This window comes from Silurus aristotelis (genome assembly GCF_946808225.1).
Source record: "Silurus aristotelis genome assembly, chromosome: 24".
Taxonomy (NCBI): Eukaryota; Metazoa; Chordata; class Actinopteri; order Siluriformes; family Siluridae; genus Silurus; species Silurus aristotelis.
Genome location: NC_139597.1, coordinates 2582775 through 2598053, shown reverse-complemented (window position 1 = coordinate 2598053; position 15279 = coordinate 2582775). Strand labels below are relative to the sequence as shown.

Sequence of the window (15279 nt, the reverse complement as noted above, 5' to 3'; positions counted from 1 at the left end):
TTTGTTTTTTTGTGTGTGTGTGTGTGTGTGTGCGTGTGTGTGTGTGTGTGTGTGTGTGTGTGTGTGTGTGGGGGGGGGGGAGTCTTTTAACAAATCACACAGTCTTTAAAACACCACAGCCATGACATGCAAATCAATTACCTCATATAAACAAAGACTGTGAGAGAGAGACACACACACACACACACACACACAAATACCAGTGCACAGAAAACAAACAATAAAAACTCTCTTCATTGGATTCTAATCTCCGGCTTCTATCAGGGTTTCGGGGGGTAACGTTAAACATTTTCAATAACACAGACGTACGGAAACTTCTCAGAATCTCAAACACATTTAACACGAAATGACAAAATGGTATACACTGAGAAACGACAAACCTTCAACTGACTGCATGTACATTTCGGACAAAAAGAACGAAGTAAAACAACTAGCAGGGAAGCTGCATGGCGGTTCTGATGGCACTTAGGAGGATCTGACAAACCCCTTTACCTTTCTCTAAACACTAACACTAACACTAACACTAACACACACACACACACACACTGTAAAGGCTGCAGCAGACGACCAGAGACACTCCGAAGCGTTTACAGTCAGAGACTCCTTTGTCTCTGAATAACCGCAAATAAGTGTATTAAAGCCCTTAAAACCATTCATTTCACCCCGTCTGGATTTGTTAACTTTTTTTTTTTTAACTAGAAACATGTCTGATTTATATTTTTTACCACACACTCTGTGGTAAAATTGTGACAAATGTCCATATGTAAGCGTATTAGTGCTGTCCCCCATCTAACCTTCATATTTCCTGGGATAAATACATTATATGGCCAAAAGTACTTGGACACCTGACTTTTTTCAACCATTTGTGGTAGCGTTAAATTTTTTTTCTTCACTTGAGCAAAGAGATTTGATTGTTTCAGCAATACCCCTGTGAACAAAGCCAGCTACAGGAAGATATGCTTAATATGGGTTGGCGTGGAAGATCTCCTGCTATAGAGCTCTAAACCTCAACCCTTTTGTACTATAACTTCAAATGGGAACTTCACATGGGAATCCTGCACTTTGGGTGTCCACAAACCTTTGGCCGTGTGTAATATTTATGCTAGAAAATTTTCTACTGCGACTTTTGAAGCGTTTTAAAAGTTCGTCAATCAATCGCATCACACTTTTTTTAAAATTTTTTTTACGTTTTTACCTCAGAAATAACTTGCCGTTGTTTTAAGATCCAGCTACTATTCGGATATTTGTACTATGGTGAGTTTTGAGTTTACATTCCACCATTTCGGACGTTTGGATCATTAGGAATGTTTGTTAAAAGTGCGTCCTTTGCTGTTTTTTGTCCGTTTTTTTTGCAAATCTCTTTCAGTGCGATCTTTTTGACAGATTTTTTCCTAGCTAAAACATAGCTGTAATTACTTATAACTATAATTAACCTAAAATATTAACAAGTGCGTAAATGAGAACATAAATAAAAAGCGTTTAGTTGACATAAAGAAAGGGCAGCCCTAGAACGGTGGACGATGAAACACAGGACGGATCCCTAATAGTAACAACTTCTAACAAGCGTTCTATTGTGGCTAAGGGGTGAAACCAACCCGAGACGTGGAAGAATTTAAATATGGTCATGATGGTGTCCAGTGCAACTGTGGAATTCCCTGAGAACTCGTACACTGGGTGCGACACAACGATGCCATGGCTTTTTAGGGGGATTTAGTACGTGTGTGTTTTTGCGTAAACGTGAGATCGAAAGACTAAGAAAAAGTGTATAACAGAGCTACCATCGTTAATCATCACTGCTTGTGTGTGTGTGTGTGTGTGTGTGTCTTTGTGAGAAAAACACAATAGAAAAATCATATCAAAGGCAAATATTTGGATGAATGTTGTGATGCGGTAATAAATTCTATACTCTCAAATCGAACACTGCAGGACTAGTCATGTGCAAACACGTACAACTGGGAGCCAGATTAACAGTTTCGAAACAGTCAAACAAGATTTATAAAGCACTTCTGCAGGTCTGCGAGACGGATCATAGAAAACCAGAGAACGACCAGAAACTCTAGAAATAAAACGGCAAAAATAATTATAAATCTCATCGATTCAAACACAGCTTATACAGTAGGAAGTGCCAGAAGTGTGAGAGAAAGAGAGGCAAGAAGAAAGGAAAAAAAGAGAGAGAGAGCGAGAGAGAAAGAGAGAGAGAGAGAGAGAATATATGGGGAAGAGCTTAGAGATATTAGAGACAACTATTTAACATTGGTTCTGCCGGAAGGTGCTCGAGGCAGACATGCTTCAACGTCCGTTCCCTCGCCTCCCTCTGAAGTCCTTAAGTCGTAACCGAAGGATAAAATGGCTGCTGTGTAGCACATTCATAACACAACACACTATTACTCTCATACAACGACTTAAATCTGCACTTGAATCCGCTCTCGTTGGTGAACTCGACCTCTTCATCCTGTCCACGTGGGTCACGCCCAATGATGGCGTGGGGTTCGAGTAGCAGGACGAGTTGGCGGTGTGCAGTAAGTGGCGCGCAGTGTCAGTCTCTCAATGGGTATTTATGGCGACCAGCGGGCGGGTCAGTCGTCTGCCTGTCCTTGAGGCAGGGCGGGGGGCGACCTGAGAGGCGTGGCTTACAGCGCAGTGGCCTCCCAGCTCTCCCCCCGCAGGACCTGGCGTCACTTGGTCCCAGTTAACACAGTGCTCACCGAGGCAACTGCTGAGGGGTGTGGCCTGCAGGGCTCCGCCCCTGGAGCTGGGGACACGGCTGCCGACGCCAATGAACAGGAAGCGTGAGGAGGTGGGGTGCCTGCAAAAGAGCACCGTGCATTAGTGAGTTGGATTGTAGTCATGTTTTCTGTTTCATGTTTCAGAAAGGATATTTATGCTAGACTGGCATGAAAACATTGTTAATTGTTACTTGCACAAAATCAGGATTACCTGACGGACCATTTGCATTTTGTAGAGGTAATAAAGATGCATGCCAGACTAAGTGAAATACTGCATCCTACAAGGCTCTATTTTAGGCCCCCCTTTGTTTTCCTTTAGACTTTCACACCCATGTTGATAAAACATAATTATGCCTATTGTTTTGGCCAGGTTCAGCAGCACGGCTATGTGAAATGACACTGTGTCAAAGATGCAAATGCTCAGAAACGTTCTTCTTCTAAATTCTTCTAAAAGGACATCTTGAAAAATGTTTGTGACCTCAGAACCCCTAATTTAATGCCCTATGCAATTGTGAAATTGAACAACAAGAACAACAAGCTTTACAGTAACTTAAGTTTTCAGAGCTTCTCGACTGAATTGAGTTGTGTGTATTCGTCACTTACAGTCTTTGCGTGTTATAGTGGGAGACTCTGTGGATATGTTGTTGATATGATACTGGTTCAGGTTAGAAGCAGGTTTCTGGATCTGGTTGAGGTTCAACGCCGGGTTCAGGGTTTGGTTCGGTGTTGGTGTCTGCTGCTTTGCCGCATGCGCTCGGTTCTGGGCGCCGCTGTTCGGGTGAGAGCCGTCCATGCTGGCGCCCATACTACTGCCCAGCTGCAGCCTCCTCATGTGCCTCACCACCGCTGTCGCGTTAAAGGCTTGCTGTTACACACAATGGGAACAGGAGAACATCGCTGAGGTGCTGAGCTGCTGTTTACATCTACCATACAGAAGTGGGTCAGGATGTCTGCTCACAAACCCGACTTACCCTCCACTTGCTCTTCGCAAAGTTTTTACGCATTTGGCGGCTGACCGATTCGTGGATGTTCTTGCAGAGAGCCGTGTCTCCAGCAATCCTGGAAAAACAATTCACGTTATTCATTATTCATTTAAAATCCTGATGATTTCTGCACCTAAAAATTAAGAACACACATTGATGACATTTGGGAGCTTTAATGCCTGAGTCCTGGTTGTCGCTGAGCTTTACAGTAACTTAAGTCTGAGAATGAGACTCACCAGGGGTGACGGAGAGCCTGCTCACAGGTGTAGCGCCTTGCCGGGTCTTTTTCCATCAAACTGCTGATGAAATCCTTAGCTGGAGAGAAGACACACAGAAGTGAGAACGCAGCGAGAGAACACAAACGGTTAATTACTTCTGTAGGGACAAAATTGCGTTTATTTCTGGTAGAGGGTCTGGATTTTTGTTTATAAAGCACCATAGAAAAAAAACCCAAAAGTGAATGAGTAACTTTGTAAACTAATGGGATAATCATGCAGTGAGACACTTTCCTGTAAAACCGTGCTTACATTTTTTCACTCTTACTGGCAGACCGCAGGATTACGCACGTGTTGCAGATGCAAGCAAATCAAGAATTAACAGCGAGTTCGAACTAAATCGGATATTTACGTGACTCTCGGTTACGAGCCTATAAATTCCCCTGGTGTGACCGTTTATCTCGCTGTGCCAGGGAGCAACACACAACAACACACTTCTTCTACACAGCAATGTAACACTCTTACCTGAATCGGATATGTCATCCCAGTAAGGGGCGTCAAACTCGTAATCGGCTTTCAGGATCTGCTCGAAGAGTTTGGAGTCGTTCTCGTCATAGAAGGGTGGATATCCACAGAGCCTGAAAGAGAACACGAGAGATCATGAGACAGAGACTGGTTTATTCAGAATGTAAAGTATTATACAGTCACAAATGCTACAGCTTCAAAATATGGACCTGATCTGAAGATACCTAAAGTATTGGTACACCTACATTTTTCAGCCATATGTGGTTCTGGCCCAAACTGTTACCACAAAACTTGAAGCATACAATTGTATAGGACTGCTTTGGTTGCGGGGACATTCAAATGTTCCTTTATTTGAACCCGGTGTATTTATGGCACTATGTGATGTATTTCCCACTAGTAAATGATTTATCCTTGTCGAAATACTTTGTATTTATTGTAAATAATTAGCCTTAGTTTGGAGCAGGAAGTAGACAAGTTGAGGTAAATACAAAAAAAAGAAAAACGTTGTTGTTGTTAGCGTGAATTGTGTAATTCTGTCAGGACATTAGCGGGAAATGTATCATCCCCATCACACATTCATCTCTTTACCTCAGTCTTGTGGCGTAAGCCCACAAGGCAAGAAGGCCCCTGATGAAGTGGATTATGCCGGTGCATAAAGCAAGAATTAATGAAAAAACCCTGCACTTCGAACTTGTTGAAATGCCTTTCCCCCTTGGGTACACAGGCTAACGGTGCCAAAGTGGAGGTATAGATGCTAATTTTCTGCCTGATTGCAACCTGATTAGCTTCGTGTTTTCATGTCTTGACATCAGGATTGCTATGCATGTACTTGGCGAATTAGCGCCGGTTTTGCCCGGTTGCTAATGCAATGTTCATGCATGAGAGGAGGCCAATCGGGCGTGAGAGAGCGTCTCAGAGCGAACCTGATTGGCCAGGGATCGGCACTGATGCGCTGGTTAATGGAGGAGGCAATTAAACACACACACGGACACAAAGTCTCTTGCAAAAGTATTTGAACAGCAAGTTTTGAGATCACAGAATGAATATGATATGATAGATGTTTAACCTTCTTGATGAAAATATCACCTAGCAGATCAATGTATTAGATCAGACAGTATTAAAGGAAATAGGCTATATATTTGGGTGCATGCACAGATCTGTTTCTTCTCCGTTTCTTTCATTTAATTCAAAATGTCTTGCTTTTCTCCCATAGACATCTCTCTGGACTTAATGTTGGTTTAACTACGCACACAGTCTTTACAGGAGAAACCTAAGGCTTAAATGAAGAGTACAGATTCAAAGCTTTTCAAAGCACCACACACCTGAGACAAAAATATTTGGGCACCTGTTTTTATTCCATCCATATGTGGTTCTTCACCAGACTTTTAGCACAAAGATGGAGGCACACAATTGTATAGGACGTTTTTGGATGCAGTCGCATGACATTTTCCCTTCACAATGCTCTGATGACTGCACCCAGACATTCTTACCTGTCAGAATGAGCACAAATTTCCACAACATCCAGTAGAACATCTTCCCAGAGTGAAGTGGATAACAGCAAATAGGGACTAAATGTGGAATGCTCAAAAAGTTACATCTTATGGTCAGCTGTCTACAAAACTGTTTTCCAAATATTATATATAAAGTGTTCATGAAGTAAAAAATGTTCCTCGCCTATGGAAATCTAGTATAATGTCAATGGCCGTGCCTTCTTCTAAATGTAATGATCAGGAAATAAAAGTTAAAACTCTGGTCTAGCTTTTGAGCTCAAATCTTCAGTGTACAACACAAAACAAAGGAATGCCTTTTGCTGTTCCAATACTTTTGAAGGTTTCATTTGACATCCAACGTTTGAGGCGCTCTGGGGGTTTTTTCTAAGGAATTTGCACTGCAGGTTGTAGATTAGCACTGCAGGGACAGAAATATCCTTTTGTTTGTTTTTCCTGTTATAAAAGTTAGGACATTTTGTGAGTACGCATCGTCCAGATGTTCGGATAAGCACTACGAATGAAACAAAACAACAAAAACAGACAGGAAAAATAGAAAGTGGTGTGCAGAGTTTAGACGGGAAATGACTACATGTGAGTGTCATACGTCTAAATTTAAAAATCTGTGTTTTTTCTGAGTCAGGCACTGCAACAGCACTGAAACATCTGAGGAAGATAGTGATGGAGAACATCTGTAAGTGATAAGGGTGAGTGTGTGCGTGCAGCACGACTGAATCACTCGAGTCCTTGGATAGAATGAGACAAGAATTGAGAAAACGTAATGTGCATTGAAATATTTGAGTCTGAACTAAAGATGGAAATAAACAGTTTAGAGCTGAAGATTTGCCGCTATCGTAATCTCTCTGGTTTAAAGATCCCAGTCTGAATCCCTGGAGTAGACGTGGTTTTAAATGGACGAGATGGAAAACTGTAGTGTGGTGACTATGAGCTACTGATCGGAAGGTAGTGAGTTCAGATCCCAGTGTTTACGTTTGAAAATCGAGGGAAAAGCCGGGACTTACAGGATGTATGCGATGACTCCGATCGACCAGCAATCCACAGCTTTACTGTATGGCTTCTGGGCGAGCACCTCAGGAGCTGTTAAGAGGAACCAAAAGAGATATAAGGTTACTTAGATCCTACTGCAAATCTGACTAAAAGCATTTATTAATGATTTTGGCGTTTTTAACGTTGACACCAGTTGCTACAGATGTTCATTAGAGTGATTTAATTGCCATATTTTGATTACAGGAGTTTCATTATTAAAAATTCAGACACTGTATCCCTGGTATCTGTTTTGTCCAGAAAGCTAGTTAGATATACCTTCATACATGCTAAACTCTATGTATTCTATGGCACAAGTTATTTGGACACACTTTTTTCCAGTCATATTTGGTTATCTCCAAACTGTCAAGTCAAGTCAAGTTAAGTTTATTTCTATTGCGCTTTTCACAACAGACATTGTCTCAAAGCAGCTTTACAGAAATCAACATTGAAGGTGAATGGTGTGTATTTATCCCTGATGAGCAGCCATGGCGACTGTGGCAAGGAAAAACTCCCTTAAATGTTATGAGGAAGAACCTTGAGAGGAACCAGACTCAAAAGGGGAACCCATCCTCATTTGGGTGACATCAAGAGTGTGATTATAGTCTTTAAACAATACAGAACACTGGAGAGTGAGAACTAACATGAACACTGGAGTGTGTGATTATAAGTGATGTTCTTTCTACAGTCTTATACAGTCATTGTGGTTATAAAACTAGGCGCTACTGAGCAACTCATAAAATAAAATCATCATAGATCCAACACCAGCAACATTGTATAGGATGTCCACGGATGCGGTTGCATGACATTTTCCCTTCACTCGGACTAGGAGACCTGTTCCAGCATGACCAAGCCAGGAGACCTGTTCCAGCATGACCAAGTTCCAGCTTGACCAAGCCAGCTCTATATGCTTTAGATGGGTTGGAGTGTAGATCTCCTGATATAAAGCTCATTTCGGACCTCCTCACATCACCTACATCAGTAACTGATGTAGGTGATGTGAGGAGGTCCGAAATGAACTTCCCAGAAAAGTGGAGGTTATTATAACAGCAAATGGGAACGAAATGTGGAATGGGATGTTTAAAAAGCTCCTTACAATCTTATCCACAGGTGTCCACAAACTTTTGGCCGTAGTGTATTTTCCTCCTGATTTTCTCCCTAATTTAGTCAAAGCCATTTTCCACCACCTTTGACTGCATCTTTTTCCAAACTGCTGTGTGTATAAATGCTGGGCTCGCGATTTTCGTCATTTTTGGTCGTCTAAAACAAAATTTGAAAATCCTACAGATTCCTATAATCCTAGGCTGTAGTCTTTGATTGCTGGTTCGTTTGATCGCTGTTGATCATTTTTTTTCTTCCGATGAAATTCTGCCAGTGTCAGAAGATTTCAGACTCTTTCCTGCAGTGTGACTTCACCATTGAAGCAAGAAACAACGTGAGCGCCGAACCTGATGACATCATTAGCCCAACAACTGAGAACCACCTCGGGGAAAATGTAGAAACGAGTCAAGCGAGCAGTACGGCAAGAAGAGAAACGTATTGAGTAATGAAGGGAAAAGGAGTGTTTGTTTTTATGACGTTTTTATTGTCGAGGCATGTCGTGAGCAGAATTAACGCTACAGATTGCTTTTGTTGCTGCTAGCTACCGTTAGCGATAAAAAAACAAAACGCGGGTCTGAACGTGTCACGGATGGGTGTGTCAGTTTTCGACTGTGGTACAGTCTGACAATTTAGATCCCACAGTGTGACATGGGGATCATTTCATACAGTCTGACGAGCAAAAATCACAGCAAAGGACGATTAAATCTCACACAGTGTGCGGCGTAACATCGGGGGGCGGTGTAACACACTTGGAGAAAATGCCACATGCCCGAGCTTACAGATGCTAATGGCTTATGCTGCTGTGATTAATAGTGGAAATCGAGAAATATTCCTCAATAGTCTTAATTTTTTTTTTATTAGGATTATTCCTCATCATATTACAATATTTCCGCCACAACACTGCTATTGTCACCGACTGTACATCTGTCAGTCCTACTGCTTGCTTCATGACGTGTAGAAATAACTGAAGAGCTCGGACACTTTGCTCTTTTTCCTTCGTTCCTCTCCCTTTTCATTCTTTTCTTGATCAAGAGACAAGCTTTCACAGAGTGCTCGGTCCTGTGATCCACATCCCAGACAGCGTTATTGTGTTTGCTAGAGGAAGAAAGATTGTGCGCTAGAGCACGGGGTCGCTCGAGAAAGCTTTTCCGACTCATCAAAATAAAAAGCACCAAGGCAAACTGTGTTCAGAAAGCTAGACGTCATCGTCCAGATTTTGATGATGCACACAGTACACACAGAGTCTAGTAAGCAATCTATTTTGATCTTTTCTGGGTCTGTTTTTCAGACCTTCAGGAATGCTGAAGACTGGTCTACTCTCTAAACTATTTATTTATAGCTGTAACCTCACATGTACACACACACACACACACACACACACACACACACACACACACACACACACACACACACACACACACACACACACACTATTAGACCGAGATAGAGAAAGATGGGAGGGGAGATCCAGCAAATAGCATGGCAGAAAGATGTAGAGACAGGGAAAGAAAAAAAAAACAATAGACAGATCAGCAAATAAGTTAGCGAGAGATGTCAGGAGAATAGACAGATAGACAGACAGGGAGAAAGAGATTGAGCAAACAGAGTAGTGACAGAGATGGATAAAGAGGGAGACAGGGATAGAAAGATGGAGAGACAGCAAAATATCGAGGGCAAATGAACAACTGACAGAAATTGAGATGACGGAGTGAAAGAGAGACAGACCAACAAATGGATTAAATAGGCAGTAACTAGAAAGACAGGGAGTGGAGAAGAGAAAGACTGAAGAAAAGACAGAGATGGAGAGGAGAGAGAGAGAGAGAGAGAGAGAGAGAGAGAGAGAGAGAGAGAGAGAGAGAGAGAGAGAGAGAGAGAGAGAGAAAGAGCGGGTCACAGAGTAGACCAAACAAGCAAAAGAAGGAAAAGAAAGGGAGATAGTCGGAGAGACATACATAGAGTGGCATACAAAGCAGACAGACAGACAGACAGAGAGAGAGAGAGAGAGAGAGAGAGAGAGAGAGAGAGAGAGAGAGAGAGAGAGAGAAGAGAGAGAGAGAGAGAGAGAGAGAGAGAAGAGAGAGAGAGAGAGAGAGAGAGAGAGAGAGAGAGAGAGAGAGAGAGATGCCAAAGATGTCACAGCCAGAACAGTGAAATCTAAAACACACACATGTAAAAGAAAGTGTAATAGTGTGAGTGTGTGTTACCATTTATAGGAAAGGCACGCAGTCTAGACGTGTTGTGAATACTAAATGCATACTTGTGCACTTGTGTCATCCTAATGCAGTGTCATACTTCATCACACACACATTAAATTCTCATATCCCTCTCTTCCTCCCCTCTCTACTGTAATTAAGTATTTTTATTTTTTTTTTACATCATAGCCCATGGAGACCATGGAGACTTCTAACTCCACACTGTACTTATCCTCACATACTTCTCTCAATAATGTCGCGGCCTAAACCCGAAATCAAATGACACATCTGAGATCTTCTAATTATACTAAATACGTTCAGGCTCAGGATCGAAATGTTTGAGTTACCTGCACTTTCATTTGTTGTTTGACAAGGTTATATATGCTGCCTGGCCGAAGAAAAAGGTCACCAAGAAAAGGTAAGATCTCTGTTAGACACTTACTGCAGGGATGAATATGTTTCAGCTGCAACAAGTTTATAGAACCCGAGCTGATGCAATGAGGAACTTCTCATTTCTTAGACAACCATGTCAGAAGGTGGTCATTGAAAAGTGTTCCAGAAGGGTCAAATGATTGGCCTGCATCAAGGGAAATTAAGAAAATTGCCGAAACTACTAAAATTGGGTTAAATCTATAGAATAAGACTAGCGATAAACCGTCATCTTCGAGGAAGAAATGTGGACGGAAAACATCTTGAACGATGGTGATCAGAGATCATTTAGTGATATCAAATCAAGAGTAGAACTTCATTCTGTTTAATAGTGGGAGAAAGAGCTTTTCCACATTCACAATGCAAAGACAACTCAAGGAACCTGGATTAAACCGCTGTGTAGACACTTCTTAGTAAAGGGGGGAAAAAAGGCTTCAGTTTGCTAGGAAACATCAAGATTGGACCAATGAGTTCAAATTTACCCTGCTCCAGAAGGATAGACAGATCAGTGTAGAAAGAGGGGCAGATGAAGCGATGCACCCATCATGTCTAATGCGTATCCTATAAGACTGTGGGGGCATTGTTATGATCTGAGGTTGCTTAAGTTGTTCAGGTCTGGGTTCAGCCAAGTTATGTGCCCAGGTTTGAGCTTACAGACTTGTTGCTATGACAGATTTGAAAAACAATCCAGGATTGGGTAAAATCGCCAACAATAAAATCCCACTAACTTGGTAAACCATTTAAGACCCCCCATTGTTCAGGGTTCAGGTGCTAGCGGAGGCATATGAGTGGTGAAATCTGTAATTTTTTTTATGCCTTTGCAAAACATTAGGACAAAATCAAAGTTAAATTGTTAGAGTGATATATCTGTAGCATGTTTTTTTTTTCAAATAAATGAATACAACTAATTATAAATCAAGACACTCCATATCTCGTGTTAAAAATTAATGACTAGCATTCGTGGTGTGTGATGGCGAATGTAAAAAAACCCAGCTAACGGAGTAATTCATGTACAGACTGGAGGCCCATGGACAGTCCTTTCCTTTATAGAAAAAAGACAAAAATCGTAATAATATATTTCTTCGTAAAATAAATAAAATATAAATCAAGACCCTGAGATAAGCAACACCTAAACCCTCGGAGTGTAACGTTTAGTGCGAATGCTACAAATGATCCTCTGAGGTGCTTCTCAGACAGTTCAGTGCCCTGACTGATGAACTCAGCAAAGGTGTTATTAAAGGAAAAAAAAAAATGCTGGATTAATGCTGCAATCCTCCAACCCTGTGGTGCGAGTTTCAGGTCCTGGGATGAACTAGTTCTTTTCTTTTGACAGCTCTAATTAAAACACACACCACAAAATAGAGTAATGCAGTGCTTGGTGTATCAGAGGGAGAAGTTTGATCACATCCGTATGGGTGATTAAGCATGATTAAACACAGGAAACCGTGCGGCTAACTCTATTAGCATTTAAAATAATCCAATTCCATATAGCGAGAGAGAGAGAGAGAGAGAGAGAGAGAGAGAGAGAGAGAGAGAGAGAGAGAGAGAGAGAGAGAGAGCGAGAGAGCAGGTGGTATGCTTGAGAGCATTTGCCCTTCTGACTGACATTCACATGCTACAGAGGGATATAAGAATAAACCATGTTTAGTGGTGTGTGTGTGTGTGTGTGTGTGTGTGTGTGTGTGTGTGTGTGTGTGTGTGTGTGTGTGTTGGTATGCTATGCCATGAGTGCTGGTTCACAGCATCTCTGGCACTGTGCGATAAAAGAACAGCTCCAGGCTCAGATACAGGATGTACACAGATGAGTACATAAACTAAATAACAAGCCTTTTTGACCAAAAGTTTGCGGACAACTGATCATCGGCTTCTGTGCTTTTTCCCCATTTGCTCTTATAATAACCTCCACTCTTATGGGAAAATGTTCTGCTAGATTTTGTGGAGATAACTAACATGTGTCTGAATGAAAGTCAGGTAGTGATATAGGTGAGGTGAGGAGGCCTGGTGTCCAGTCAGCGTTCACATTCATCATATTCATTAGGGTTGGAGAGCGGGAGATCTTCCACCCACGTAAAGCATATCTTCAGGGAGCTTTCTCGGTCATGCTGGAAAAGATTTGTCTCCTAGTAAGTGTGTGCCTCCTATTTTGTAGTAACAATTTGCACCACATAGCGGAGGAAATGTCAGGTGTCCCAACACTTTTGTTTATATACTGTACACCGGTAACGTAAAAAATTTTTTTTATATATCTATATAATTTACCGACGTATCCTGGTGTGCCGCAGGCAGTGGACATGACATCACCCGTGCCCTCCATCTTGGAAAGGCCAAAGTCACTGATCATGATCTTTGACCCGTCATGAGGGTTGAAGTAAAGAAGATTCTCGGGCTGAAGAGGAAGAAAAAAAAATCTATAAGGATATATATATATATATATATATATAAGAAATAAATAAGGAGGGTCATCCATTACCAGTTCAGCATAAACGCGATTGAGGGTAGATGTCTATGTAAAGTGCATTAAAAAAACGTAACACACACGTAATCATAGATTATACCGGGGTCAGTTATCAGTACTGACAATTTAACAAACAATTTAAAATTTTCAGTGCAAATATGACTAAATGGCTCAAAAGAACACTTTGTGTGTGTGTGTGTGTGTGTGTGTGTGTGTGTGTATTTGCTCTTCAGGTACTGCATTTTTAATAAAAAAATTTTTTATTTGTAGAGCGCTTTTAACAATAAATGTTGTCTATCTATCTATCTATCTATCTATCTATCTATCTATCTATCTATCTATCTATCTATCTATCTATCTATCTATCTATCTATCTATCTATCTATCTATCTATCTATCTATCTATCTATCTATCTATCTATCTATCTGTGTCTGTCCATCTTCCCCTATCCATCCATCCATCCATCCATCCATCCATCCATCCATCCATCCTTCTATCTATCTGTCTGTCTGTCTGTCTGTCTGTCTGTCTGTCTGTCTGTCTGTCTGTCTGTCTGTCCATCTTCCCCCTATCCATATCTATCACGTGCATCAATGATCCTCAACCTTCAACGACCCTGTCGCCGGTTCACCACTGTTCCTTCCTTGGAGCACTTTTGAAAGATTCTGACCACTGCAGACCAGGAACATCCACAAGAGCTGCAGTTTTGGAGATGTTCTGACCCAGACGTCTAGACGTCACAATTTGTCAAATTTGTTTAAATCCTTACGCTCACCCATTTTTCCTGCTTCTAACATCAACTTTGAGGACAAAATGTTCACTTACTGTGTAATAAAAATATCCACTCACTAAAAGGTGCCATGATGAAGAGATCATCAGTGTGGATAGATGGATGGATGGATAGATTTATAGAAAAATAGATGGATGTCAATCACATTTTATGTCACTCTGGATACAAGCATTCTTATATTTATTTTTATATTTATTTGCTGTCTATCTCTATAAGAAGGTTGTAAGTTCAAATACCAGCACCACAAATTTGCCACTGCTGGGCCCCTGAGCAAGGCCCTTCACCCTCACCTGCTCAGTTGAGATAAGTACACAGCTTGAAGTATGAACATGTATGCTCGCTCACCTTCAGGTCTCGGTGCACGATGCCCATACTGTGCAGGTAATTGACTGCATCCAGGACTTGTCTGATGAGCGTGCTGGCATCTTTCTCTGTGTAGAACCCCTTCTCCACAATCCGGTCAAACAGCTCTCCTCCTGAAACCCTAAACCAATCACACACACACACACACACACACACACACACACACACACACACACAGTGACAGAAACGTTAATGTAACATAAACCTAGGCTTTAGCACCAGAACGAGAGGAATAGTTTCCTTGCACTTCAGTTTCACACATGCAACAGTTATGATGGGTGCCAATACTTACACATACAGTGTACCTAATCTACAACAGTATACCAAACCACAATCCATGGAGCATTTTAATTTCAGACTTATTTTAATGGTCATGATAGCTTTATCACCTGCCACCAGAGGGGGTAAGAACATAAAAAAATAAAATAAAATCTGAAAAAAATAAACATACAATATAAAGAGACAAACGGTTCTTAGTAACTGTTTATTGTCAGCAGTAGCCTGGAAATTTTTCTGTATGTAGAAATAATTCACATCTCACAGGGTTTTATACAGAACACCATTTCCAAACTTCAGATCAAATATAATGCTTCCGTCCGTCCTGTTTCTCAAATAGAGTTAGTACATTAATACAGAGATTTGGGAAAACCAGAGGACTATTGGTCATAGAGTACACTGTGTTTCCAAAAGTTTTGAAACACCTGCCTTTTCCTCCCATATGTTGGTAGCATGAAATGTTCCCTTCACCTGAATCTGTTTCAGCATGACAGTGTTCCTATGCACAAAGCCAGCTCCATGTAGATATGCTTTCCATGGGTTGGAAGTGTGTGGAAGATCTCCTGCTGTTATGGAGCTCCAACCCTTATTAAACATGATCAATGTAAATGCTGACTGCACCCCAGGCCTTCTCAGATCACCTACATTAATACCCTGGTGGTGAATGAGCACAGATCTACAAAATATCTGCT

General features: G+C 41.3%; 1 protein-coding gene across 1 annotated transcript in view; it reads right to left on the bottom strand.

The window, feature by feature from the left end:
- camk1da (calcium/calmodulin-dependent protein kinase 1Da) overlaps positions 1-15279 on the bottom strand; it is a 58865-nt gene continuing 43586 nt past the window's right edge. Inside the window, exons 4-11 of the mRNA XM_083528012.1 lie at positions 14294-14432; positions 12962-13088; positions 6959-7034; positions 4450-4562; positions 3946-4024; positions 3698-3785; positions 3330-3591; positions 1-2806 (exon numbers count right to left, since the gene is read on the bottom strand). Of these exons, the coding sequence (XP_083384138.1) occupies positions 2676-2806; positions 3330-3591; positions 3698-3785; positions 3946-4024; positions 4450-4562; positions 6959-7034; positions 12962-13088; positions 14294-14432 (1015 nt within the window). The 3' untranslated portion in view covers positions 1-2675. The remainder of the gene's footprint in view (positions 2807-3329; positions 3592-3697; positions 3786-3945; positions 4025-4449; positions 4563-6958; positions 7035-12961; positions 13089-14293; positions 14433-15279) is intronic.